This window comes from Capsicum annuum, chromosome 4 (genome assembly GCF_002878395.1).
Source record: "Capsicum annuum cultivar UCD-10X-F1 chromosome 4, UCD10Xv1.1, whole genome shotgun sequence".
Lineage (NCBI taxonomy): Eukaryota > Viridiplantae > Streptophyta > Magnoliopsida > Solanales > Solanaceae > Capsicum > Capsicum annuum.
In genome coordinates this window covers 212,340,726-212,364,799 of record NC_061114.1, presented here as the reverse complement: position 1 = coordinate 212,364,799, position 24,074 = coordinate 212,340,726, and the positions used below count along the sequence as shown (strand labels likewise).

The window sequence follows — 24,074 nt, the reverse complement described above, 5'->3', positions numbered from 1 at the left end:
TTCAAATTCAACTTTTCACCAATTTATTTAATATAAGATAATAGACAAGTTTTCAGTATAATAACAATGAGCAAGTTTGAGCCTTAACACAATTTATCAAAATAGTTTAAGTCAAGATAAGTCAATAAAAGCGACCGTACTTGAACCACGGGACTCGAGGGGTGCCTCATACCTTCCCCTCGGTCAATAGAATTCCTTACCCGGTCTTCTGTTTTCGCAGACCAACAAAAAGAGTCATTTCCTTTTGATTAGGGATTCAAAAAGGTGACTTGAAACACCATAACTCAATTTCAAGTGGCAACTCTGAAAATAATAAAAATTAATCCCTATTCAATACCGTCACTTTAATTGGGAAAACCCTTAGACCTCGATCCCTTCAGGCGAAAAAAGGGGTGTGACAGTATACATACATATATAAAATGACCATCGCCTTGATAAGTTATTGTCTAATTACCAAGATTGAGTCCGAGACAGACAGATTGAATTTTAAAAGCTACCAATAGTAACAATAAAAATGCACCCCCACCCCACCCCACCCGATCTTTAATGAAATTATACGAGTAAAATGCATTTAGTAAAAATATACTTACTCTGAACATGTTGATTCAAGATCCTATATTCGCCTCTAGCTCGAATCATCCACCATCTGCAATTTAACCATGTTTTATGTATCTAATTACTTCCAACACAACTTATTTGAGACTAAAACATTATTGTTGACGTAACCGATTACTAATCCGAAAAAATTGATTTCACTTTATCTTTTTACCAAGTACTAATCCGATAAAATTGATTTCACTTTATCTTTTTACTGTGAGGTGTTTGTAACTACTAGAACAAATGGGCTAGTTCTCATAATCTCTTTGTTTACTGTATGCTTGTACTTCTTTCACCAAGCACGGACAATATGGAAAGAAAGTTCCAAAAATATTTGCTTTATTTAGTTAGGATATCATCCAAATAAAAGGATGTTGTACATGCATGGGAAACATACCATGTTAAAGTCAAAGAATTATGGCTAAAGGCCTCGATAGACACTCAACCTTGTTGTCAAAATTCACTTAGACATCTAAACTAAGGCCTATTCCTATCAGGCCCCTAAACCCCCCACATTTTGTTTCAATTGGACATTTTTTGCCTATATGGCACTGCACGTGTTGTGCAAACGCAGGGGGCGTGTGAATAGTTGTTTTTCTTTGTAAATTCCAACTAAAAAGATGCCAAGTGGCATGGGCCCCAAAAATCATTAATAAAGTAAAAAATCATTCCCTCTTCCTCCTCCACCCCCCCCCCCCACCACCACCACCCGACACCCTTTGTTCATCTTCTTCCTTTCTTTTTTTTTTCTTAAACTTAAATCAATGGAGCCCAAAAATCATTAATAAAGCAAAAAATTTTTGTAAAAAAAAAAACTCAACCATTTCCTTTCTCTCCCCTACCCGATAACCCTCTTCATCTTCTTCCTCTCTCTTTTTTTTCTTCTTAAACTTAAATCAATGGAACCCAAAAATCGTTAATAAAGCAAAAACATTTTGTAAAAAAAAAACTCAGCCATTCCCTCTTCCACCCCTTACCCAATACCCCCTCTTCATCTTCTTCCTCTTTTTTTTTTCTTAAACTTAAATCAATGAAACATTGCTTTAGTTTCCTTTTCAAAAATCAATTTCTTAGGTGATCAATTTTCAACTTTAAGTTAATTCCCTTTTCAAAAATTAATTTTTTAATTCCACTGAATTGTTAGGAGTTTCTTGAAGTTTTTCGTTGTTTATGTGTTTTTTTTCTGGTGTTTGTGTGGTGTATGATTGGATTTGAAAATAAAGTTTGTAACTTTGAGAGAATTCTTCTTTTGGAATGAAATTGTTTCGAGGTTGTTAAAGTTTCATGTTAAAGAAACTTGTTCCATTTGCTTGTTCTTGTTCGAGGTTCTTGTTAAAGAACTTGAAATTTCGAGGTTCTTATTCCATTTAATTCTAAGGAAGATAATAACTTTGTTAGATAATAACTTTGTTAAAGGAGAAATGGAATAGAGAATAAAGATGGCTAAAGATGAAGATGGAGCTGGGGGATGGGGGGGGGGGGGCTGGAGAAGAAGGTGGAAGGGGGGGGGGGGGGGGGGGGGGGGGAGGAGGGGGGGGGGGGGGGGAAAGGGTTTTTTTTTATTTTTTTTTAAGATATTATAATTCTTTTTATATTATAATTTAATTAGTGATAAAAAAAATTAAATTATTTTTGAATTTTAATGCCATGTGTCACCTTTTAATTTGTTAATTTATCCACGCCAGCACATATAGGTAACACACACTTTGACTTTTAGCTGATAGGAAAAAAAATGCCCAATTGAAACAAAATATGAAAGGTTTAGAAGCCTGATAGAAACAAACCTTAGTTTAGGTGTCAAGTGAATTTTGTCAACAAGTTTGAGTGTCTATTGATGCCTTTGGCCAAGAATTATTGAGCCAACTTAACTTTTCAGGACAGCACAGCTATTATTACAAAAAGATTTGGGAACAGATATTATTTTACAAGAAAAATTAAGAAAACTACATGAAACATGCAATTAACCTCAAAAACACTATGGTCACAGTTGATTGTGTAAAAATGTAGAAGTTTGACCATTTAAACAAAAGTTGACGGTCTGACTCTTGCAGTCATGCGTCATTATTTCCATGGCTTAAACCCTGACCTTATAATCACATCACAGTAACCTTAACAGTTAAGGCTCAGGCTCCCGTTCACCGTTTAAACAATAGTACAGCAAATTAATGAATGTACTGTTCAGACAACAATTGTTTCGCTTTCCATAAAACTAAATACCACAACTCATCCACAACAATTTCTCGCAAAACCATATACACAGTTTTCCATAACACAAATCAAATGGCAAAAAGCAAAAGTATTTGCAATCACAACCTCGTTTTGACAATCTTTGAATGTTCAACTTCTTGTCTAAATTACACCATATCAAATATTCAAACTGAGTTCTCCAAGCTCCTTTGAATAAAAATGGAGCTTTAAACATCAATGATCAGCTACGAGATGTTCACATATAGCAGTAGTCAGTAGATATACATGTGGAAATAAATGCAGCACATCAACATCTTCCATTAGTTCCTCACAATGCAAAAGCCTCAATATCATAGTACAGAATACACACGTTTGATTTTTTTAACCTTTCATTTCACTCATATTTTATGTGCAAAATTGAAATCCAAGGGTGTGTAGTTTGACTAGTTTGTGAGCATAGCTCCATTTATGAATACACGTGGTCTTCCCTTCCAAATAATAACAGAATTCCTCAGCGTAACACCTGCATCCATCAAATTCTTGCAAATAGGAAACACCACCTGCCAGTGAAATAAGAGGGACTAAGTGCCAAGAGACGACTTCTAAACAGGAAATATTCCGTAACGACACTATTTGCACACTGAACTTGTTAAGTAAAACAAGGTCCTACTTTTTTAACATCTAACAGCCATACAAGGCACATAAGTTTAGAGCATATACTGTATAGTACTCCATCCAAATCAAAACAGCTACTTACAAGGAAAAACAGACTCTGCATCAGTAAACCCCATCCAATTGATACAATGAGAAGTCAGGTCCTAGTTTGAGACATTAGCAAAAAGTCAATGGAAGGTACCAGCAGATGTACTTTCAACAAATCGATGAATCATAATCATGAAAAAAGAAGTGATTCAAACAAGGAACATATAACCTCCATATTCATCTCAAAAAGAGCATAAATATTTCTCAGGGTTTGAACTCCTCTGAGAAGGGGTATTCAATAATTGTGAGGGGAGGTTCTCTCTTTTTTTGGTAAGACTGCTCTTAGCTCTGGTAAGACTGACTCAGTAATCCTAGAGTTACAAGTGAGAATCCGCAGGCAACTTTCAGCTTCACACTAGTCTCACCAGCAAAGATAATAAAGTTATGTACACATTTTTTTGAGAAAGGTAAGAGTCACTAAAGTTTCTATACATGATAAAGGCTTCTAGGTTTATGAAAATTAAAAACTTTCAACATGGCAGATCCTCAAAATTCTTGAATATACATTTTTTGCTTCATTTGACTTAGAAGTCCCTATTAAGCACCTTCTATGAATATATGCACCAGACTGTTGCACGGCGGCACTCTCCGTGTTAGTAAAGAACTAACAGATAAGCAGATCAAAAGATTCTAGTAGAGAAGTAATGACAGCACTCTGAAACAAATTCTAGGTCATGAAGATCAAAAGATTCAACAAGGAAACAAAACAGATATTGTAGTTCAAATAGTGTGAGAAATAGACTTTGCTATAACAAGGCTATTGAGATTACATGTTTTTAAACCTATAATACTTGATTCAGAAGTAGCTAGCACCTCGAGATGATTGAGATTCGTTTTAGTAAAACAATAGTTAAAACATAATAACTTCACAAAATTTCCTTTGTTACCTCAATACCTTCCCATGTTGTCATCAAGTCAATGCAAGGACAGACAACCCACCTAACAAACCAGCAGCAGCAAAGCACGGTCCAGTAGCCAATGAACTCTTGAAAAATTGGTCATTAGAGCACTTCTTTCTTACATAAACATTGAAGATATCCCTTGTTAACTCTATTTGACTGAAAAAATAGCAGATGTTCCAGAGGCCTCTGCAATTAAAGACACAGGTTGACGAGCCTGCAAACAAGCACCTATCTCAAATGGCCGCAGCTCAGATCCATCAAATAGAAGGTTTACACCAGGATAAATCTCTTCTTTATTCTCAGCATCATCTTTTTCAACCTTAGCAGTAGTTACTGAGGGAGATTCCTCAATTGGCCTGGTGGCAGCCTCGTAAACAGGAGTCAGAGCATATGATCTGCAAATTCATTTGAAAAGCATGATTAGAGAAACTTAGAAAAAGGAAACTATATGAGCCATTCGGAATTTCCAGCAATGCTTTACTACTTTGCTTCAGAAACAAAGTTACATAAACATCTAAAGTGGTTCACAACAGCACATTATCCTCTATGGATTGGTTTTACTACTACTACAACAACAACAACAACAACAAACCCAGTATATTCCCACATAGTGGGGTCTGGGGGTAGAATGTACGTAGTTCATACCACTACCTCTGAAGAAGTAAAGAGGCTGTTTCCGATAGACCCCCGGCTCAAGACACAATGATAGTAAACAAAATCGTCATAGAACAAGAAACAAGATATAATAACAGAAATACAACACCCACAAGAAAATACTATATACTAACAAACCAAAGAAACACACCTCCCCCCAATCCACCTAACTAGAAGCTCCAACCAATGTATAAAGCCCTACGACTACTAGCACGCTACCCCAAGGTACTCCTAACTACTGACGACGACTCAACCACACATATTAGCCCTCAATCTTAATATGCGTCCTCCATACCTTCCTATCTAGGGTCATGTCCTCGGTAAGCTGTAACTGCTCCATGTCACGTCTAATCACTTCTCTCCAGTATTTCTTTGGCCTACCCCTACCCCGCCTGAAACCATCCAAGGCCAACCTCTCACACCTACGAACAGGGGCAGCAACGCCTCTCCTCATCACATGCCCAAACCATCTCAACCTCACTTCCCACATCTTGTCCTCCACCAACGCCACCCCCACCTTCTCCCGAATAATCTCATTCCTAACCATGTCACCCCTAGTAAGTCCACACATCCACCGCAACATCCTCATCTCCGCCACCTTCAATTTTGGATGTGAGTCTCTTTTACTACTGTTCTTTTTTAAGAGTCTTTGTTGTCCATCCTCTATTTTTTCAGGTGCAATGAGTTCTCCAAATTCTATAGAGGCCTTCTGGCAGAGTATAGATTTCCATGAAGTATCAACAAGGAAAAGGATCCCAAGTGAGGGATGTTAGACTAACTCGTATTTCTAAAAATTTGGCAGTCATTTATAAATGTTCAAGCAACACAAGAAATGCCTCGAGGTTAAAACAAAATAAATTTCACATGCAATCAGGTAGGTGTCCTTTAACTTCGCCAGCTACCCGGCATCCTTGAAAGTTAAATGCCGGAAGCAGGTTAAAAAGTTTGAATACTTCTTTGCCATCAAACTGGAAAGACTATATTGCATACCATTATGTCACATGGTTAGAGACCAAAAACGTCAAAGGCTTCCAGAGACCTACGATAAGAAAGAAAAAGAGACTCGGATGTACATATCATGTCTCAACTCAACGAAAATGCATATGCAGCAAGTGAACTGTTTCATATTTATTCTGTTTTAAGAGACAACCACCATGAACCAAATTGTGAGAGTGGTCTAGTAAATGTTCCATTCTTCAAGTCAACATCAGAAACATTTTACCACAGGACACAGGTTACTTCGAAATGAGTTATGTCCCGAGTTTCTTGTCTCTCTCTAAGCATGTTGAACACAAAAGGTAGCAGAGTTATAATCTTACATATATCAAGAAAACATGTTTTCCACAATACCCCGGCTCTGCAAGCGGCCCAAGTGTTCTATACAAGCAACTTTACATCTTAAGACACCACTAATGATGGCTGTATTACTCGATAATGATCATCAATTACTGTTCTCCACAGTCAGCAAGAGAAATAAATTTAACAAGGAACTCTAAGTAAAATACCCCTTCTTTATTTAGTCCTTCTGACAAGCAGCAAGAAAACATATTTGTATTTCCACAATGCCTACCCCCTAACTAGGGACGTAAATTTATCCCAGGCATCCTTCTCCTAAGATGTTTCTATCCTGATGAGATGAAATCCACGGGAAAGTGCTCGTAGAACAATATAAGACCACCAGTAAGTTCACAGTTTTATGTCTCACATGGGCAATTCGGTGTGGTTATCAGTTTCACAAGCGAATTACTTTCCAGATCTCATGCTAATTAAAAAATTTCTACCAGTAAACTCGAGAAATCAAACTACTAAAACATGGCAAAGGATCAGCAATCTGGAACAACGTTAAATAAGTCCTTGGCAATCTCCTGGGCCCTTTTGGCCAAGGTATAAGAGATATGGTTAGCAACAACTATGTCTTATGCTCCTAGTTCTAGTTTCACTCATTGCAGCATGCAAGCAAACTAAAAATTGTTCAGATAGTTCATTTCCTATTTCAATAGTCAAATGACTATTCAGAGAAATCTCATTTCTTTCACATTATTATGTTAGTTAAAATGTTTAGTTTAGTAAATTAAGTTTGTTGAAGTATTTCACCAAATAAGAGCCTCTTGTTACTTGTAAGCAATTTTATACAACTGTTTTTGCCTTTCCAGTTGCACTTTGATTTTGTACAGAAGGTTAGAAGAAAGCTTTTGTGGTTCCCTTCCAAAATTGTAGAACAACTATCCTTCCACTGAGTCTCAGTGCGACATGCAATGCAAAAGTGAAAACTAACTTCACAAGCCCTTTGAGTACAGCACTTAATTAGTCCACTATACAGTACAGATACCAAAGCTTAAGTGAAATATGTCAGAAATTCTAATATAAAAATATAGTAAGAAAAGTATAACCAATCTGTGAAATGTGAGAGAGAGAGATCAAAATGCACCTCAGAATATTGCCATCAAAACTCAGAACTTCCGTTCGAGATCGCTGTCGACGAGCAAGTTTTAGTCTGTGGTGTTCGCCAGAGACACCAGAAATAGGAGAAGAAGGATCAACAATGGGGTTCCACCTCCCACTTGCATAGGTCATAAAATGCCGGGATGATTCCTTTGGCTGCTCCTTCTGGTAAAGGAACTTCGCTGTTGGACCTGTGGCCTGATACTCGGCACAAATATCTCGCAGTCTCTTTCTTAACTCTTGCATTGCATCATGGTGCTCTCCAAATAAATCTGTTTGGAGGAGTTGTGAGGAAACTAATCTCTTACATATTTGATTGCACAATTTAGGACTAAACAGTGGAATACCAAATTCTACACTTAATGGAACCCATTCGTACTCCTCATCAGCAAGATTTTCTTGGACTCTATCTTTGTAAAGTCTTACCAGGCGAATAAAACCAATGGTCCAGAAATTAAGTTTCTTAGACAGACAAGCTAATAGTGAATTCAGATTGAAAGTTTCTTTGGAGGACAGTCCTAGTTCCTCCACTACTTGAGCTGTTGAACCGTCAGAGTTTTTCAAGGGCAAGGGAATATCCAATGTAACAACTTTTCCAGCCTCATCCAGATCATATCTGCTGAGGGGAAGCACAAGGACAGCAGAATGCTTGAGTAGCGAGTTTATACAATGTAAAAGCATACTTCCTTTTACCAAATTCCCTTCAGACTTACCCCCCAAACCTCCAATAGAAAATCCATCCCATGACCATAGAAGTGCTTTCTCACAGCCAGCTAATGGCGCAGGAAGCATTCTTAACAAGTGACCTTTCATCAGAACAACTGATAGAGGTCCACAAGCTGTTGCAGAGTATAGCACCAATTTCATCCAGGGAGTCATAGATGAATGGGAGGGAGGTCCAAAATTAACAGGACCTTTTGGTCCTGGCAAAACTGAAGAAGGGGGGAGGGGAACCATCGATACAACGATGTCATAATCACGCAGAAACAGACGATCTAAAGTAGCCGGTGCGAGAGCAGCCAAGCTTTCACAGCGGAGTATGTCCACGCGGTATTTTATCTGTTTCCTCGCCCCTTTATCAGCATCTAAGTTGTCAGCAGATACTTTATCATCAGTCTCAGAACTGATCTCCTGCTTTAACTCCCAGTCTGATTGATTTGTTTCTTCAGAATTTTTTCCTGATAAAGATTCTTCCTCCTTAGGTATGGGTGTTTCAGAATTTAGCAGATCTTCATTATTTAGATCAGATATAACTTTATGGGTATCTCCCAATCTATCAGAAAATGAAATATCCTTAGTCACTGAATTAGCATCCTCACTTATTGTAGACATAATGCCAGTCTTTTCTATTTCTTCAGCTGGAACCCCACCTGATGTTAGACATTCCAGGACACACCGAAGACTAAACGCATGATTCGCAAACTCTTGCAGTTCACCTTCAAATTTTGCCCCCTCAAGTGTGCCCAAATCCTTACAAAGATCTGCAATACTAGCATGACCTAGTTTTCCCGCTTCATATAAAGTCACCGCATGAGATTTTAGACCTGCAAGGCAGTTGCAGAATTCAAAATGCATAGCAGAAGATATCGCGGAGCAAAAACATGATACTATGATACTGCAAACACAGAAATGCATCAGGATAAACAAATGAACTTGAAATCCATCCATGAAACGTGTCAATAGCATCAAATTGAAACACAAAGTATAGATTTGATTTACAATCATACATAGCATATGGAAACAGTTATATAACTTCAAGAATATACAGTACGGAAAACATCAAACAATAAGGTCCTTACAACCTAATCAGGGGAAAGATGTTGAGCTGCATAAGAAAGGTGCTCTAAACCCAGAACAAACAATCTTGAACTGTGGCGAAAGATGCTACTCTCAAATTGCATGACAAATTTTTTTTGGGAAGATCTGCCATGTTTCTCAAGAATAAACTAAGCTTTCTCCTAAAACTTGCAGGAAAACTGGTTTTCACATACAACTATATTGTTCATTGGCAGCAACTCAGTAGCAGTTCATTAGGAACTTCAACAAACGTGAGTAGTTGCAGCTGACATAACACCAGCCATAACATCCACAACAGAAACTTCAATAGGTGTACTGCATATGTATCAGAAAAACTCCACTTCATTTACAAACTCCAGTTGAAAATTGCTTGTTATGATGCATTAGGCATAACAAGTGGAATTGAATCACCATTCCAGGACCTATTTATTTTATGGGATTTGTCAAAGTTATGGGAACAAGGAACACGAAAATATAGTTGAGAGTAGAGAAACCTGGTGATACAGATCCCATCATAAGGTAAGAAGTAATATTAGCATCAACAAGAAAAGCAACCCGAGCATAACCAGAACTCATGCTATTATTTTCTGTCCATGGAATGTCTACTTGCTGAAAAGCACTGCCATCAGTGGACACGTTTGCAGAGCCCAAGCTAGCATGAGAACCATCTTCCTTGTCACACAGAAGGCTCTTAGGTGACCCCGGGACATTAGGGTCTTGCAGAATAGATGCTGGGTCAATTAGTTTGACAGCCCATCCTAATCGGCAAGCAAAAGATGCAGCTGCTTGAAGTTGAGAAAGATCAGCCTGTAATGTTGCAGCCAATTCAGCAACAGTTGAATTCTCACTTGAAACCACAAAAACAGCATACAACAACCTGGATAACAGAGATGACATATTATATATAGATGTATACCACATGGAAATATTATATGAGATTCCTGAGTTAAAAGGAAAGTGCCTTACTCTTCAATTGGATCTTCATAGGACTGCTCTCGGTTTGAAACAAATCCTTCGAGCCTTGAAACTGCAATGTTTTGTGTATGAACAACCTAAGATCTCAGATGAAAGGATTCGGCAGATAGTACAAAAGTGCAAGCATAAGCAGAATTTATCTGCTAAATAATTTGACAAATAGTCATATACCAATGAACAATTAAACCACAGGAGTGTCATCTCTTCATTGAACTAATTGTTCCTGACTTAATCTCTAGCAAAAGCTCAATTTCTAATTCAGCAAGACATGATGTCTTATCTTATAGGAAGGGCATTAAAAATCTAATGGTACAAAATTGAATTACGGTCAATAGGTCATGGAAGACATCTATATGAGTATCTTCACCATGATAAATTAATCAACAATTTCATTTGGAATGAACAAGGCTCCATTTTTGGAACTCTTTTCCCTTCTTTGTTCTTAGTATAAGCAGCCTATTTGGGAAATCAAAAATATCACCTTATGTACGAGCAAAGGTTCTTTTATATGTAATATGTTTGTTATGAATAGAGGTTAAAGAGGAGATAAATAAAGAAGAGGCAGTGAACAGTATTAACCGCAACTTAAAATAAGGGGTCAGGATTTATTTCCGATGAATGAGAAGCAATGGCTGAGATCATGTTGGATGTTGCTATCAACAGACTGACATCTGAGAGAGAGGCATTCGAAAATTCCAGTAATTGTCACACTTCTCCCATTTCTTTTCTTGTTAAGATAGTGTAAAGTGTAATTAGCAAGTTGATGATTAGTTAGAGGAGGTTAGTGTGTGCGATGTATGTGTGAGTGAGTGAGTTGGTTAAGTGTGACAGCTTTCATTATACAGCTGTCACAAGGAGCAAACTAACTCAATAAATGTGACTTGTAGTGCCATAACAAGCGAACTGAAAATCAATCAATGAAAACTACTATTCTTCTAGAATCTTCTACTCCTCTTCTTCAAGCTCTCAGCTCAATACTATAGAAATTTAACATGGTATCAAAGCCACTACTGATCACTAGCTGTAATTGGTACTAGAGACTATCGATTTCACCTGATCAGTGAGAATAGCAGCTACTGTTCTATTGCTTACAGTGAGCTTTAATGGTGGTTACTCGAAACTCAGCTGCAGATCCTTCAACTACAACTGCAGCCCCTGGAAATATACCTACTTCAGCTGGTACAATTGAAATTGACCACAATCATCCTCTGTATTTGCATCCAAACGACACTCCAGGTAGCTCTCTTATTTCTATCCAGCTTACTGGCACTGAAAATTATGCCCTGTGGAGTAGATCTATGGCGTTGAGTCTCATAGGCAAGAACAAAATAGGCTTTGTTAATGGGAGATATCCTAAAAATCACTTTGATGAATCAGTACATGATCAGTCAGAGAGAGTTAATGCTGTTGTTTTGTCATGGATTATGAATTCAGTACGAAAGGATCTGTTGAGTAGTATTATCTATGCCTCTAATGCTCATAATGTGTGGATAGATTTAAAGGAGAAGTTTGATAAGGTGAATGGCTCTAGAGTATTCTACTTGCATAGAGAAATTGTGACCCTCTCTCAGGGAACTCTGTCAGCTGCTGATGATTTTTCTCAAATGAGAACTCTTTGGGATGAATTTGATGCTCTTATACCTTCTCCTAGATGCAGCTGCTCTGAATCTAGAAGTTATGCCCAACACTTTGATTATCAAAGAGTATTACAGTTCCTAATGGGTCTAAATGAAACATACTCTCAGTGTAGAAGCCAAATCCTATTAATGACCCCTGTACCATCCATTAGCAAAGTGTACTCCATGATTGTGGATCATGAAAGCCAGAGATCTAGCTTCTAGCTTCTGGTTCCTTTGTGGGACATCTTAGTGATACACTGGATGCAGCAGCTCTCTTTACCCATAAACCAGGTTACAAAGGCAAAGGTGGATATCTAGGTCCTGGCGGTTCAGGAGGTACAAGTTCAGTTAAGACTGCAGGTATCTATGAGGGAAGACCACCAGCTTCCACCTATAGATGTGCTCCACAGAAAAGACCACCAGTGGTTTGTGAGTTCTGTGGTTATAATGGTCATACTAAGGATCAATGTTTCAAGCTGATTGGTTACCCATCAGATTGGCCCAAGTCCAAGAAGAAAGGATCAGGACAGTATGCACAACGTATGGTAGACTCTGCATTCCCTGTGGACACATACTCTACTAGTGATAAGCTATCTCAAGCGAATTCATCCCAGACTACTTCAACTCCTACTCCACATTTTACACCACAACAATATCAACAACCTGTCATGCTGCTCAACAAAGGGAAGGAGGACAAGGATTCCATTTCCCCTGCAGCAAATGCAGGTATCATGATAACTCCAACTAGTCCTACTGTAAGTGATAGGTGGATTATTGACTCTGGTGCTACTAATCATATGGTTTCCAATCCTGATATGCTGCATAGTTATCATAAAATGCCTCAGTCTTCACAAAGTAAGGTCTATCTTCCAACAGGTGATGAGGTTCCAGTCTCTCACAAAGGCACCTCTGGTGTACTCAACAATTCCCTCATTACTGATGTTTATATCTGCCTAAGTTTAAATATAATCTTCTAGCTATATCAAAACTTACCAAGGAGTTGCAATGTTCAGTGAATTTTTTTCCTGACTTCTGCATCTTCCAGGATCTCTCTACTGGCATGGTGCTGGGGATTGGTAAAGAAGATCAAGGGCTTTACATTCTCCCAAATGCTTCCTCTAAACCTACAAGTGCAAACAAGTGTGCCAATAATGTGAAGTTGCTTTCTGATTCCAGTGTTCTATGGCATAAAAGAGTGGGTCATGCACCTGTTGAGGTGCTTAAAAGGCATGCTGAACTAAGTCATTTGAAGTTTGAAGATCACATATGCACTGTGTGTCCCCTTGCTAAGCTGACTAAACTTCCTTTTCAGCATAGCATCTCTGTGTCTAAGACTCCCTTTCATCTACTTCATTGTGATATATGGGGACCTTATAGAGTGCCTACCTATGATAAAAAAAGATTCTTTGTTACCATTGTTGATGATCATTCTAGATTCACTTGGTTGTTTCTTATCCAATTTAAGTCTGAAGTGATAGTTGTACTCAAAGATTTTCTAACTAGACTACAAAACTTGTTTTCTACTTCTGTGAAAATTCTGAGAACTGATAATGGCTGTGAGTTCTTCAGTCATGAATTTAAATCTCTTATGTCTAATCTTGGTATTTTGCATCAAACTTCTTGTGTCTATATCCCTCAGCAGAATGGGGTGGTGGAAAGAAAACACAGAACTATTTTGGGAGTTGCAAGATCCCTCAGATTTCAAGCAGGTGTACCTCTCAAGCTTTGGGGTGAATGTGTTGAGACTGCTGTGTATTTGCTGAATAGAATTCCCTCAAAAATACTTCACTATAAATCTCCCTATGAAATCCTCCATCAACAGGTGCCTTTGGTTGTTTAGGCTATGCCTCTAGTCCTCATTGTTCAGATAAGTTTGCTGCTAAAGCAATTCCTTGTGTCCTTATGGCCTACTCATCCACCCAGAAAGGGTACAAACTATATGATCTTCATACCAGACCATTCTTTACTAGTAGAAATGTCACCTTTCAAGAGTCCACTATTCCTTTCCTTCACCGAGTTATCACTGACTCTCAATTGTTTCCTGACCTTCAGTCCACTCTTGTTGATCATTCAGTTCCTTTTTTCTCTTTCCCCTCCATTCCTTTTTCTACTTCTTCTCCAGTCTCTCCTGAGCTGGAGCATGGCCCTGTACCTTCACCCTCAGCTCCTACTCACCCCTCTGCATCTCATTCTTACCCTCCCCTTCTCAGAAAATCCACCAGACATAAGAAACCTCCCATTTGGATCCATGACTTTATCACTACCAAGCCTGTCTCAACTCACCAATGTTTGTATCCATTATCTTTCTATGTCACATACTCTCCACTTTTCTTGAAGCCTCCAAAGATCCCTCTTGGGTTGAGGCTATGAAGCTGGAGATTGCAGCTCTTGAGGAGAATCATACTTGGTCTATTGTTGACTTGCCACCTGGTAAAGTTCCTATTGGTTGTAGATGGGTATACAAAGTAAAGTACAAGGCAAATGGAGAGGTAGAAAGGTATAAAGCCAAACTAGTAGCTAAGGGCTATAGTCAACAGGCTGGGGTTGATTACACAGATACTCTCTCCTGTGGCAAAGATGGTGACTGTAAGATCCCTTATTGCTCTTGCTGCTTCTTGACAATGGTTGATTTTTCAAATGGATGTGCACAATGCTTTTCTTAATGGTGATTTGTCAGAAGAGGTCTACATGCTTATTCCTGATGGTTTTTGCAGACGGGGAGATTCAGAAAGTCTGCAAATTACACAAGTCCTTGTATGGTCTAAAACAGGCCCCTAGACAGTGGAATAAGAAATTGACTGATGCTCTCTCACAAATGAGGTTAAATCATAGTTATTATTTCTACTCCTTGTTTACCAAAAAATCAGCAAATGAAATAGTGATTATTCTTGTCTATGTGGATGATCTGTTAATAACAGGAAACAACCTCACCTTGATTAATCAAGCTAGATCAGATTTGCAACAAAAGTTTAAAATGAAGGATCTTGGTGATCTGAAGTTCTTCTTGGGCATAGAGGTAAGCCAGGTCCAAGGAAGGGATAGTGTTGAATCAAAGTATGCTCTTGAACTTATATCTGAGGCTGGACTAAGTGGATCAAAACCTGCTAGTACACCACTGGAAATGAATTAGAAACTAACATCTGTGGAATATGACAATCATGTGTCCAATGGAACAGGAGATGATGATGCAACTCTGAAGGATCCAACAACATATCAAAGACTAGTAGGAAGGCTATTGTATCTCACCATGACTAGACCTGACTTGTCCTTTGCAGTACAGGTACTGAGTCAGTACATGCACTCTCCAAAGACATCTCACATGGAAGCTGCATTGAGAGTAGTGAGGTACATAAAAGGTAATCCTGGCATGGGATTGTTTATGCCTGCAGAAGTGAACAAGTTGACAGCCTACTGTGACTCCGACTGGTGTGCTTGCTTACAAACTAGAAGATCAGTGGCTGGGTATGTAATAAAGTTTGGAGGTGCTTTAGTCTCTTGGAAATCAAAGAAACAAGAGACCGTGTCCAGGAAGGAGCTCTTGGAAATCAAAGAAACAAGAGACCGTGTCCAGGAAGGAGCTCTGCAGAAGCAGAGTTTAGAAGCATGGCTACTTGTAGTGCAGAGATCACCTGGTTACTTGGACTATTTCAAGAGCTAGGAATCCAGATTAAACAACCTGTAAACTTGATATGTGACAATAAAGCAGCAATACAGATTGCTGCTAATCCTATTTTCCATGAAAGGACAAAACACATTGACATAGATTGTCATTTTGTAAGAGAAAGAATCAGTCATAAGATGATCGAGACCAATCATGTGCCTACAGAGGAGCAACTAGCAGATATTCTCACAAAAGCCTTAGGGAAGACTCAGCATGAATATCTACTAAGTAAACTGGGAATGAAGAACATCTTTAAGCCATCAACTTGAGGGGGAGTGTTAAGATACTGTAAAGTGTAATTAGCAAGTTGATGATTAGTTAGAGGAGGTTAGTGTGTGTGATGTATGTGTGAGTGAGTGAGTTGGTTAAGTGTGACAGCTGTCATTATACAGCTGTCACAAGGAGCAAACTAACTCTATAAATGTGACTTGTAGTGCCATAACAAGCGAACTGAAAATCAATCAATGAAAACTACTCTTCTTCTAGAATCTTCTACTCCTCTTCTTCAAGCTCTCAGCTCAATACTATAGAAATTTAACATTTCTCTTTCTTCTCCTGCAGATAAGCTAGCAATGGAGGTCCATTTTTCTATTTTACATTTATTTTAGTTCCATTTAGCTGTAATTGTAATTTCCTTTTGATAAATCACAAAATTGTCCCAAAAAACTTCACTGTCTTATTTCTTTTTTTGTCCTTAATTTGTAATTAAAGTTGTTAGTTCATAACAATCTGGTATCAGAGCCTCAGTTCTGCGACCTTTGTTAAATATGGCTGAAGGAACAAGGATAAAAATCATGGATGAAAAACTGCAACAACATGTTACACAAATGTAGGAGTTATAGAAAATAACTCGAGATTTGCAGACTGATTTAAGAACCGGGTTCGAGATTTCAGCTCAAGATGAATTGAGAAGAAGAGAGAAGAGAAAGAGGAGAATAGAATAGAGGAAATTTTAGAAGAAAAACTGATATTTCTTATTGATGATTCTGTATTGTACAAATTCCCTATTTATCTGAAAATGGAATACACTATGAACACAATTGTAACTACTTTTAACAGATTTGAGAATGAACATTGACCAGTAGAAACTGCCTAATTGATTGGTAGTTATAACTACTTTCAAGAACTAGTTGCTGAGGTGGACTGACTTCTTTTATCTTTATTTCCAGCTATATATGTCTTTCAATCTTTATTTCATGTATCAACACTCCCCCCAACAAGAGATCCTTGTCCACAAGGATTAAAAGTAGGAAACCTAGTCAACAAAGCATTGTAGAACTCCTAAGTAGCCTCATCAGCCGATAGACCTTGCCACTTAACCAAAACCTGAGCAACAGCGTTATTGCCCTTCTTCACCATCTTTCTTTGCAAAATACTCTCCAGAGAGGGGCAATGAGGATGAGCAATATCCAAGGTAGGAGGATAAGAGATAGTAGCAGGTAGCTCATAACACTTCTTCAACAATGACACATGTACAGTAGGGTGAATCTTGACTTCGGCAGGAAACAAAAGAGTATATGCTACTGGCCCAACCTTCTTGATAATCTGGAAAGGACCATAGTAACTAGCAGACAATTTGTGATGAGACTGAGTAGAAACAGTCTGTTGTCTGTAAGGTTGAGTCTTAAAGTAGACCCAATAACCAACTTCAAAGGACCTGTCACTCCTATGTAGGTCAGCCTGCTGCTTCATTCCTAGCTGAGCTGCTTCATTCCTAGCTGAGCCCTGGTCAAATGGTGCTTGAGAAGTTGTAAAATCATTTCTCCGTGGAGAAGAGAATTATCAACTTCAACTGAAGCTGATTCACCAGGAAGGTAAGGCAGGTGCAAAGGGGGAGGTCTGCCATACAATGCTTTATATGGAGTCATATGAATAGCTGAATAATAGGATATATTGTACCAGTATTCAGCCATAGCTAAACAATTTGACCAATTAGAAGCATCTTCACTACAGAAACACCTCAAATATGTCTCCAAACATATGCTCAGTACTTCAGTTTGGTCATCAGACTTAGGGTGGTACGCTGATGATGTGTGTAGATGGACCCCTTGTAAGGTGAATAACTCCTGCCAAAAGGTGCCGAGGAAAATAGCATCTCTGTCACTAGTAATTGCATCGGGAAGACCATGAAGTTTCACTACCATATCCAGAAATACCTGAGCAACAGATGCAGCAGTTTAAGAGTGTTTAAAAGCCATGAAATGAGCATATTTGCTTAACCTGTCAACCACCACCAATATGACTTCATAACCTCTAGAATTTAGGAAGTCCAGTGATAAAATCCATACTGATTTGAGACCAAACTACATCAGGTATGACCAACGGTTGCAATAAACCAGGAGAAGCTGCTAAGTCTACTTTGTTCTTTTGACACACATCACAAGCATGAATAAACTTCTGAACATCAGATCTGAGCTCTTTCCAGTAGAAAAGAGGCAACAATCTCTTCAAGGTGGCTTCTATGCCTAAGTGGCCACCCAGTGGGGAAGAATACCACAAGGTGATGATTCTCAGCTGGTGGTCATTTCCCACCACAAGTCTTCCTTTCCTCCTTAACTGATTATTACACAAAGTATACTGCTTGAGAGTACTAGGAGAGGCCTGGAGTTGATGAATAAGAGCTTGTGTCTCATGGTCAGCCAACCAACTATCAATTATGACCTGGAAAAGATCACAAGTAACAGTAGATAGCACCAATGACATAAGTTCAGCACCTATCACCCTTGATAAAGCATCAGCTACTTTGTTTTCCGTCCCTCTTATATTCAGTTGTGTAGTCAAATGGCATTAGTTTAGTCAACCATAAGAGTTGAGAGTTAGTATGCAACTTTTGTTCCATTAAAAACTTCAAAGCTTTTTGATCATTTCTAATGACAAACTTTTGACCAAGAAGATATTATGACCATTTGGTAACAGCCTGCACAATAGCCAATAACACTATCATATACTGACATGGTTGCATGTTTAGGGGCAAGTGCTTTGCTAATAAAAGCAATGAGATGGCCCTCTTGCATGAGAACAACACTAATACCAATCCCACTTGCGTCAGTTTCCACAATAAAAAGCTTAGTAGCATCAGGTAAAGCTAAAAAGCTAAAACAAGAGCCTGAGTAAATCTTTCCTTAAGAGTTGCAAATGCAGCAGTTGCTTCATTAGACCATTTAAAATTGTCCCTCTTCAAAAGGTTTGTTAATGGTCTAGCAATTATACCAAATCCTTGGATGAACCTCCTATAATATCCGACTAATCCCAAAAATCCTCTTAGCTGCTTAAGAGTAGTAGGAATAGTCCAATTTTGCACAACATTCACCTTTTGAGGATCAGTGGACACTCCATGTTCAGTAATAAAATGGCCAAGATACTCGATTCTCAACACCCCAAAGAAAAATTTACTTTCTTTAGCATACAACTAGTGCTGCATCATAACTTCAAAAACAGTTGGAACATGCAACAAGTGATCTTCCAAGCTCTTGCTATATATAAGGATATCATCAAAAAAGACTAAGACAAACTTCCTCATGAAGATTGAAATACAAAATTCACAGTCCTTGGAAAGTTGTTGGTGCATTTGATAAACCAAATGGCATAACCAAATATTCAAAATGACCTGAGTGTGTTCTAAAAGTTGTTTTAGGCACATCATCCTCTGCTATTCTCAGCTGATGGTACACAGACCTGAGGTCAATCTTAGAAAAGATCTTGGACCCTCCCAACTCATCTAACAAGTCTTCAACAATAGGAATTGAGAACTTGTTCTTGACAATATGTTTATTTAAATCTCTATAGTCCACACACATACTCCAAGAACCATCCTTCTTCCCAACTAAAACAACAGGAGAAGTAAAAGGACTACAACTAGGTTGTATGATCCCTTGATGAAACATTTGTTGTATTAACCCTTCAATGATATCCTTTTTCACGGATGGATATCTATATGGTCTCTTGTTTACAGGTTCAGTACCATGGTTTAACACAATCCTATGGTCAAAAACACCTCTAGAAGGTGGTAACCGAGTAGGTTTTGTAAACAAAGGTTGAAATTACAGCAATAGACTTAATAACCTTGCATCTTTTTTAGGTTGTTCTTAGTTTCAATGGCATACCATTGTACATCACTATTCATAGAAGGAACTACTTAGATCATGCATAGTTGAGACTGATTACCTGAAAACTTAGCCATTTATCCAACTCCTGAGGCAATGACTTGACTTCCTGCACCTCTGAGACAATGTTTCTTCCCTTTGTAGTAGAATTCCCTGGTGAGTTTCTTAAATTCATCTTAATATGCCCCAAGGTGAGCAGCCATTAAAACCCTAAAACCACCCCACAAAAACCTAGTGGTAACAACAAGAAATCAGCAGAGAACTTAGCTCCTTGTGACAACCAAGATATAGTGCACATCTTGTCAACTTGCATGTCATTTCCATTGGCTACTGCAACTTTTTCTGGAAGAACTGATCTGATAGGGCACCCCAATTGTTGTACTAACTCAGGGTCAATAAAGTTGTGTGAACTACTAGTATCAATCAAGATGTGTAAAGGCTTTTTAAAGTGCCAGTCACTTTCAAGGTCCTATATCTTAAGGAACTATTTAAAGCATGAATAGAAATTTCCAGTTGCTCCATTGTGTTGGTCATCTCCACTTCTTGACTTGGTCTACCATTTCCAAAATCTAGTCATCACTACCCTCATCCTGCTCCTCTATTTCGAGCAAGTACAACTACTTAACAGTCTTGCATTTATGACCAAAAATGTACCTCTCATCACAGAAGTAACAAAGACCTTTTCTTCAATACTCAGGAGAACTCAATACTCCTGTTAACAGTCCCGTCATTCATTTCTTCGATACTCAATGTTCTCCTGTTAACACTTTTTTGTGGCCTGCATAACCAGTAGTTGGAGTTGGTAATAGTCCTAGTTTACACTGCAACCTCTACTCAGTTGAACTCTTAGATATGCTGAAACTATGGAATCCACTGGATGGTTTGATGGCAGTAAGATATGCTTCTTGCATTCTTGCACTCTTATACACCTGTGAAAGTGATGTAGGCTGAGTAATCTTCACAGCAATGTTCCGTTCAGGTTTCAAACCCCCAATGTAACAACTAATAGCATTTTCTTCTAACAATTTGACCCTAGTCAAATACTTTTCAAATACAGCCTGATATTCTTTCACGCTCCCCATCTGTTTGATCTTTTTCAGCTCCTCCATAGGGTCATCAAAGTCAGTACCAAACCTACCCACCATAGCCATTACGTACTAAGTCTATGTAGGCGGTTGCAAATATTGCCTATACCTCATAAAAGATAAATGCCACTGAATGGCTCTCCCTCCAACTGCAAAGCTGCAATCGAAACCTTATCCTCATTAGCAACATTTTCCATGGAGAAGAATTGTTCAATTTTGAACAACCAAGATCGTAAATCATCCCTAAAAAAACTCAAACAATCCATTCTCGGCCATCTTGAGAAATTGGAGTTGTGAGTGTTATAGCTTGCAGGGCTTTTATCTTGCCCTCTTTCTTCTGAATGTCGAGGTCCAGAGGGACCTGCTCTATCCACAGGAGATTTCTCCCTCCTATTTTCTCCTGATTGCACTAACTGCTCCTTCAATTCCATCACTGCTTGATCCACTCTTTTCAAGCTAGTGACCTCCCCTGTCAAAGTTCCCATATCCGTTGTCAATTTCTGTAGCATATCCCTTATTTCCCCATTTCAGCTGGAGAACTATCAATGGATCTTGTTGTTTTCGTCATGGTTGCCAAGAATTCGACTGGCCCTGATACCAATGTTACACAAATGTAGGAGTTATAGAGAATAACTCGAGATTTGCAGGCTGATTCAGGAACCGGGTTCGAGATTTCAGCTCAAGATGATGAATTGAGAAGAGAGAAGAGAAAGAAAAGAATAGAATAGAGGGAATTTTAGAAGAAAAATTGATATTCTTATTGATGATTCTGTATTGTACAAATTCCCTATTTATCTAAAAATGGAATACACTATGAACACAATTGTAACTACTTTTAACAGATTTGAGAATGAACATTGAACAATAGAAACTGCCTAACTGATTGGCAGTTATAACTACTTTCCAGAACCAGTTGCTGAGGTGGACTGACTTCTTTTTATCTTCATTTCCAGCTATATATGTCTTTCAATCTTTATTTCATGTATCACAACATGATCAATTACTGGATGAAATAGTGGACTAGCAACGAGGTATGCTCAATACTCAAACTGGGATTCAAGGTACTCAAGTTGATTTTGGATCGTTTGACTCAGTTGGAGAGAAGACCACCTAGGGGGTATGAAGGTGCTCCTCTAGAGGGTGATGGGCTGTTATCAGTATCTGGGCTTGATGGCAGAGCTGGGAGACCTCAGTTGTTAATTTATAACAATCTGGTATCAGAGCCTCAGTTCTGCGACCCTTGTTAACTATGGCCAAAGGAACAAGGATAAAATTCATGGATAAAAAACTGCAACAACATGATCAATTACCAAATGAAATAGTGGACTCGCAGCGAGGTATGCTTATACTCAAACTAGATTCAAGGTACCCTCGAGTTGATTTGGGATCGTCTGACTCAGTTGGAGAGAAAACCACCTAGGGGGTATGAAGGTGCTCCTCCGGGGATGATGGGTTGTTATCAGTACCTGACCTTGATAGCAGAGCTGAGAGACCTCAGATGACTGTTCCTCCTCCTAAGTGGGAATTGCCAACATTTGAAGGTCAGGACCCAAGGTATGGATTCACAAGTGTGAAAGGTATTTTCAACTTTATAGAGTGCCAGATCACATGAAGGTGGATAAGCTACCTTGTATTTGAGTGGGGTAGCTAAAACATGGTATAATTCACTGGTATTGAGTAGGGGTGCAATCAATTGGCCTAAGTTTAAAGAATTGTGTGTGAGGTTTGGGGATGTTGGGTTGGATTATAGTAGAGGAATTCAATAAACTGGAACAAACTGGAAGTGTAGATGAATTTCTGGATTGAGGACTTAAAAGCTCAGCTGATAATCAGGAATCCTACTCTTAGAGCTCATTTGTTTGCACTTAATGGAGGCCTGAATCAGAATGATTCAAACTTCAAACCATTAAATGCATTTGTTTTTTATTAAGATTTTAGCTTAGTCTAAATAGGTCTTAATCATTCAAATCTAAAATCAAATCTTAATAGGTCTGAAGAGGTATTCTGGTGTTGGATAATATTCACCGTCACTCTACTCATAATCATCCGTCACCACCTCTGCCCCGCCATCATTGTCAACCACCACCAACCACCTTCACCATCACAACCACCATCGACAACAAATATCGCTACCAACCACTATTGTAAACCGTTACCACACCTACTACCTCTATTATTCTAATTATATTTAACGCCACCACCGCCGTCAACAACACCACCATCATCAACCACTACCGGCCAATCCCTACCATTGACCTCATCTATCACAACTAGCACCACCGCTAACTACCACTAATACATCACAACCTCCACACATTCTTCGACAGGCACCACCATTGTTCCTAGTAACGCCACCTCTACCATCACTTCAATCACTATCATCGCTATAATTTATCTCTACTAACAACCATCTCCACCACCATAACTAATAATATCTCCAACTAGCACCAACACATCGTCAGCCATCATTCATTTATTTTTCAGCCATCACAATCAACACCTCCAACTACTAACATCAAGCAACGTCACATCACAACCACCACCACCACTATCAACCGCCACCATCATAATAGTCACTACAATACCAATCATTACAACTATCACCACTAACATTACTAATCACTAACATCAATCATTGTCACCGCAACCATCATTATAAACCATCTCCACTATCACTAACAAACATAAATATTTTTTTTCAATCTAATAATAATTTTGTTGTATTAAATTACATACTTTTCTGATATATAATTAGTTTTTAATTTGAGTATTTTTTATTTTATTATATGTACAAATAGATTTTTTTTGTGCATTCAAATGTTAAAAAACAAACAGTCTTAATCATTCAGTTTTTAGATCTAGAGACAATATCTTAATCATTCAGGCGTACATTCAGATTCAGACGTCTGAATCTTAAAAAAAAAATGCAGCCTTAATGAGGCTCATCTTTTGTCTAGTTTCATGGGTGCCCTTAAGGAGGAGATAAGGTATGCTGTAAAATGTTTAAGCCTAGTACAATCGGCTATGCCATTCAACAAGCTTGAATGCAAGAGAAGGCTATTGAAGCTGCACAGACGAAGGCTAAGACTGTGATGAGGCATGTAGTGAACTCTAGCCAGCTGTTAATCCTGTGGTACCAAGGGTTACAGGGGTGGTTAAGTCCAAACCTGGTCGACTCAGCTTGAGTCTTGAGGTTTACGAATACAGGAAAACCAATGACCTTTGTTTCAGGTGTGGTGAGAAGTACCTGCCAGGTCATAAATGCAAAATGAAGCAACTGCAACGTGTGG

At 38.5% G+C, this 24,074-nt stretch overlaps 1 protein-coding gene across 7 annotated transcripts in view; it reads right to left on the bottom strand.

Moving 5' to 3' along the window:
* Window positions 1–2,878: 2,878 nt before the first annotated feature.
* The window catches only part of LOC107867438 (protein FAM91A1), a 39,068-nt gene continuing 17,872 nt past the window's right edge, over window positions 2,879–24,074 (bottom strand). For 2 of the 7 annotated variants that reach the window (XM_016713668.2, XM_016713669.2), the window contains exons 8-13: window positions 10,308–10,368; window positions 9,836–10,218; window positions 7,531–9,088; window positions 4,434–4,843; window positions 3,542–3,602; window positions 2,879–3,344 (exon numbers count right to left, since the gene is read on the bottom strand). In XM_016713668.2, the coding sequence (XP_016569154.2) occupies window positions 4,597–4,843; window positions 7,531–9,088; window positions 9,836–10,218; window positions 10,308–10,368 (2,249 nt within the window). In that variant the 3' untranslated portion in view covers window positions 2,879–3,344; window positions 3,542–3,602; window positions 4,434–4,596. The remainder of the gene's footprint in view (window positions 3,345–3,541; window positions 3,603–4,433; window positions 4,844–7,530; window positions 9,089–9,835; window positions 10,219–10,307; window positions 10,369–24,074) is intronic. The other 5 variants (XM_047410974.1, XM_047410972.1, XM_047410975.1 and 2 more) reach the window with 5 other exon arrangements.